This window comes from Trichosurus vulpecula, chromosome 1 (genome assembly GCF_011100635.1).
Source record: "Trichosurus vulpecula isolate mTriVul1 chromosome 1, mTriVul1.pri, whole genome shotgun sequence".
NCBI classification, from domain to species: domain Eukaryota; kingdom Metazoa; phylum Chordata; class Mammalia; order Diprotodontia; family Phalangeridae; genus Trichosurus; species Trichosurus vulpecula.
In genome coordinates, this window is record NC_050573.1 from 116,911,983 (window position 1) to 116,917,842 (window position 5,860).

Genomic DNA, 5,860 nt, shown 5'->3' on the forward strand with positions numbered 1-5,860 from the left:
ATATGTGCTGGATGCTTCTGTTAGATCCAGGCAGCAGTTTGATCTGGTCAAACAGTCAAGAGGATACAACTCGTACTTGACAGTGGATTTGTTGTTCAGAGTCCAGTAGTTTTAGAGAAGATAGTTTGGCTTATTTCTCCAGGGTGCTTCCTCTGCCAAGCAGATAAAGGAATATGGAAAATATAATCTACTCCTTCTTCCACTCCCCAACTGGTATTCAACTCATACTTTCATTAGGATGAATCTTCAGATGAAGACTGAAAGTCTGGGCCCAGTTCTCAGTTCTTTTTTAAAGCAAAGGACTCAGGACCTTACAAAGATTGAAGGAAACTACCACCCGCATGGCTTTTCTGTTTATTATTATATTGCTGGCAGACCTTCAATTACTTCTCATCTTGGCTCCCTCATCGATGATGGAGGAGGGGGCCTGGATTCATCAGCAATCTCTGTTCATGGGAAAGCAGCCACTACCATTTTGTCCTGGCATTTTAAAACTTTTATCCTTCAGTTCAAGTGAAGAGGTAGAGTATCTCCTTTTCAGACTCTGACCATGTTTGAGAATCTTCCCCACTAGGAACCATCTGCTTGCACACTCCTTTACCATTTTCTACCTGGCAGTCACACCTGATCACACCATGCAGAGGGGAATCGGCCAAAGAGAAGGGTGTGACATCTCTCTGTTCTTTTCTGTATCTAACATTCTGTGAATCTAGTCTCGGATGGGAGGAATGGGTCATCTGTGTTACTTGGAGGCTCTTTATCTCTTATGGAGTTCTAGCCATGGGGAGACTAGTATAAACCTAGGAAAAGCAATCCATCAACAAAGCTTTATCAAGCCCTTATACAGGTCTCAGAATTAATTACAAAATTAGTTTCAAACTTGTCCTTTGCTCTCCAAGAGTCCCTTGGACAGCAAGGAGATCAAATCAGTCAATAATTAAAGAAATTAATTCAGGTTACTCACTGGAAGGTGAAATACTGAAACTGAATACTTTGGCCACATAATGAGAAGATGGGGTTCATTAAAAAAAGAATCTGATGTTGGGAAAGATTGAAGGCAAAAGGGAAAGGTGATAAGAAAGGATGAGATGCAAAGATAGTATCTTAGAAGCAATGAACATGAACTTGGACAGACTTTGAGAGCTAGGGGAGAATAGAATGGCCTAGCATGTTATGGTCCAGGAGGTCAGGAAGAGCTGGATACAACTTAATGACTGAACAACAACAACCCAAGAAATAATGAGGAAACAAAATTTTATGCAATAAATAGGTCTGTGGAAACCTCTGGAGTTTTTTTGGAAAGGGTTGATTTCCTCTCTCTCTCTCTCTCTCTCTCTCTCTCTCTCTCTCTCTCTCTCTCTTTTCCTAGTCCCTGACCAGGACAAATAAGGGAAAGCTAGTCCTATTTTGGACTGTTCAGTGAAATTCTTAATATACTCTGGTCTGTAGCACAGTGGGTGGTTGCACAAACTGAGGTTTTCTGGATGTTCCTAATGCCATTTTAGCAAAGTCCAGCATCTGGGATTCCTTTACAGCCTTCCTAAGCCCTAGTTACGTACTGGGGTGGGAAAGAAAGATAAAAGCCAAACCATTGAGCCACACGAAATCTCTAACCATCTTCATATATTGGGCTGGTACCTTTTCTATTTCAATTATTTTTTAAGATCATCTCACTTAGTGCTTTGCAATAGTTTTTGGGAAATAGTAATTCCTAGAAGAGAGCAGCTAGAGTTGGAAACAATTGTAATTAGGACCACACTCTGACTGAGCCTCTTAAGATTATCAGTCCTGGGATCTTTTCCCGCCCCTCCGTTGGCTGCGGCAGCGGCGCTGCTGCGATGGCGGCCCTGGTTGTAAACAAGCCTGGAGCCGGCATCGAGAGCAGCAAGCACGGCGCCCGGGGCCCCGCCGCCGTGAAGGAGATTCAGGTGTCTGGGGATTGAAAAAAAATTTTGCATTGTTGGAGCTTTTGGAACGACTACAGAATGGCCCTATTGGTCAATATGGAACAACAGAAGAAGCAGTTGGATTATCTGGAGAGAGCATCATTCGCTGTGATGAAGATGAAGCCCATGTTGCATCAATGTATTGCACTGTTTGTGCTACTCACTTGTGTTCGGAGTGTTCTCAGCTTACTCATTCTACAAAGACCCTCGCAAAGCATAGGCGTGTGCCTCTGGCAGATAAGCCTCATGAGAAGACCATGTGCTCCCAGCACCAGGTGCATGCCATAGAGTTTGTTTGCTTAGAAGAAGCTTGTCAGGCCAGCCCTCTTATGTGCTGTGTCTGCAAGGAATATGGCAAACACCAGGGTCACAAGCATTCAGTATTGGAACCAGAAGCAAACCAGATACGGGCATCAATTTTAGACATGGCTCACTGCATACGAACTTTTACTGAAGAAATCTCAGATTATTCCAGAAAATTAGTTGGAATTGTTCAGCACATAGAAGGGGGAGAACAAATTGTGGAAGATGGAATTGGAATGGCCCACACAGAACATGTACCTGGTACTGCCGAGAACGCTCGATCCTGCGTCCGAGCCTATTTTTCTGATCTACACGAAACTCTATGTCGTCAGGAAGAAATGGCACTGAGTGTTGTTGATGCGCATGTTCGAGAGAAACTGATTTGGCTGAGGCAGCAGCAGGAGGACATGACTATATTGTTGTCACAGGTTTCAACAGCCTGTCTCCACTGCGAAAAGACTTTGCAGCAGGATGACTGCAGAGTGGTCTTGGCAAAACAAGAGATTACCAGGTTACTTGAAACGTTACAGAAACAGCAGCAGCAATTTACTGAACTTGCAGACCATATTCAATTGGATGCTAGTATTCCTGTCACTTTTACAAAGGATAATAGAGTCCACATTGGACCTAAAATGGAGATTCGGGTTGTCACTCTAGGATTAGATGGTGCTGGAAAAACGACCATTTTATTTAAGTTGAAACAAGATGAGTTCATGCAGCCCATTCCAACAATTGGTTTTAATGTGGAAACTGTAGAATATAAGAACCTAAAATTTACTATTTGGGATGTAGGAGGTAAACACAAATTAAGACCATTATGGAAGCATTATTACCTCAATACACAAGCTGTTGTATTTGTCATCGATAGTAGTCACAGGGACAGAATAAGTGAAGCACACAGTGAACTTGCAAAGTTGTTAACGGAAAAAGAACTGAGAGATGCTTTGCTGCTGATATTTGCAAATAAACAGGATGTTGCAGGAGCACTTTCAGTAGAAGAAATAACAGAACTTCTTAGTCTACATAAGCTCTGCTGTGGTCGAAGCTGGTATATTCAGGGCTGTGATGCACGAAGCGGGATGGGACTATATGAAGGACTAGACTGGCTTTCAAGGCAACTTGTGGCTGCGGGTGTGCTGGATGTGGCTTAAATCCACCTACAGCCATTGTTGAAAGTGTGTGGTTAACTGTTGTTTGCACATGACAGATTGTAAGAAATTCTGCATCTCGAAGATGGCAGTTAATCCAGGATTGTGTTTACAGAACAAAATGTTTGTATCTTCCATTGGGAATTCAGTTCTTTTCTATACTCTTGAGAGTAAACTAAAATGTTTTCCCTAGTAGATTAAGTTGGCTATGAGGGTACCTTGACTTCACATCTTTTTAGGTGAATTTGGACATTTGAGTTTTCAGTGCATTCGCTTGCTAGTATGTCGGAACAAAAAGGAGAAAGGTTAAATTACACATTAGATTACTGTCCTCTTTTTATGTTGAACATTAGTCATGCAATTAGAATAGTACAGCTATTCCTCTAAAATTGTCTTTTCAGTTAATTTTCATACTGTTTCTCTCCTGAAAAGAAGAGTGACTTAATGAGACCAAAAGCAAAACTGTACCTTCCACCAAAATAAGACTCTTCAACCTGACTTTTTTATGTTCAGTGAAACAAAAAACCTTTAACTCTAAAAATTAAACTCTAAAATTATAAAAATATTTTATACTTATTTCTTTATTAAAAACCTAAGCTAAAGTATAATACTTTATATTATAATACAATGAGACTTAATAAAAATTTTATCTGCGTAGTCTGTAGATCAGGACTGGTTTTATTGTACAGGCAAAATGAGCACTTGTTTGGGTTATAGTATGTATGCATAATAAGCTGTGAAGGTCAGATGATTTCTAGTTCATCTGTAATTATGAAAGATCCATGGTCAGGCCTGAACCTAGGTAAGCTGTTTGCTGCTTTCTAGGACAGAGCCCAGGATTGGTGGTCCTTTCTGTTTTCAATATCCCTTACATGGTTTCGTAAAAAGCTAACTTGCATCTTTGATGTAGCACTCATCAGCATAAGCTGCTTTTTGTCATGACTATATTTAAAAATGTATCGAACTTATTGACACTAGAGATGGAACCAGAGTGGGCTTTGATGAAAAGATACTTAGGAATTCAATTAGGAAAAAAGCCTTTTACAGTATGAAAAATTGTTTAAATTACAAAATATGTATGTTTTAAGCAAATATTTTCTCAGTATGAGTACATTTCTCATAGCATTGTATTGTAAGGTCAACTCTTGTTTATTTAACAATAAAGGCCTTGAAAATTTAAAAAAAAAAAAAAAAAAAAAAAAAAAGATTATCAGTCCTGATTCCCTTCCTTAGAGATATTTGGCATTTGCTTACTCTGGCAGAGGGGTGAGATAAATTGAATCTTTTTGGCCTTAGCATTCTATAATTCAGCCTGTTGTTGCTTCAAGAGAATTCTCTTAAAATAATAGCTGTCAATTATATAGCACTTTTAAATTAGCAAAGTCACTTTATATTTTTTCATTTATGGTACACAAGAATCCAATGAGGTTGATACTACAGGTAGTCTCATTTGACAGATAAGGAAATCCAAGTCATTTATCCTCAAGATTTGAGTTGAAATCTAGAGGTAGAGACCTGACTCTAGGTCTCTTTCCACTAAACTCTGTTACCTCTTAAAGATTTGCAAGATGCTTTACAAATGTTATCTCATCTGAGATATTTCATCTACAAAGAAATGGACTAATGTGATAGAAGAGACACATTTTTTCTGAAAATCACATTAATTCTTCTAAATGAATATCCATTTGACCTTTGATTATTACTTGTTGGTTCCTGGTCAGAATTTTTCAGAGTTGATTGTTATTCTCTGAAGTGGGGGTGGGAAGTGGCAGGGGGCTCAGGAAAATATTCTGGTTAATAGAATATTCAATTTGATATAAATATTTTCATTAAAATTTACATGCAGAACACAGTGCTAAGGGCCAAGGTAGATACATAGTTCAGATAAACCGTTGTCCTTTGGCCTCACAGGGTCTAGTGAGATGAATTACCATATGTGGCATATAACTATTACCAATTTTCAATGAATTCAGAACACAACAAAAGACTTTTGACACTAAAAGCAGACTGAGCATAACTGATCATTCATAAGGCACCTTAAGAGCTTACAATGACTCAGGATCGTCATTTGAGTATATTGTCATTTTATTAAAGAGAACAACAGCTTGCAGGTAAAGAAGATATGGAGGACTTGGTGATTTGAGAAGCTTTGGGAGATTTCCAGTGAAGAAGTGAAAATTCCTTCAGTCCCTGTGGGTTGGGGAAATTATATCTTATTATTATTATATCTTAACTTACTATGTGACCCTGAGCAAGTCATTTAACCTCTGTTTGCCTCAATTTCCTCAACTGTAAGACAGGGGTAATAATAGTACCCACCTCACAGAATTGTTGTGAAGATCAAATAAAATAATATTTGTAAAAAGCACTTAGTAGGTGTGACATAAATGCTTAAATGAGGTAATGATGTAAAGTGCTTAGCACAGTGCCTGGCACATAGTAAGCATTATGTAAATATTGTTT

General features: G+C 38.9%; 1 protein-coding gene across 1 annotated transcript; it reads left to right on the top strand.

Annotated features, from left to right (window-relative positions):
• The first annotated feature begins 1,799 nt into the window (after positions 1 to 1,799).
• Positions 1,800 to 4,568, top strand: LOC118831613 (E3 ubiquitin-protein ligase TRIM23-like). The gene is given in 2 exon segments (XM_036739006.1): positions 1,800 to 1,914; positions 1,917 to 4,568. Coding segments are annotated over 2 exon segments (1,560 nt in total). The 5' UTR covers positions 1,800 to 1,838; the 3' UTR covers positions 3,401 to 4,568.
• The last annotated feature ends 1,292 nt before the right edge of the window (positions 4,569 to 5,860 follow it).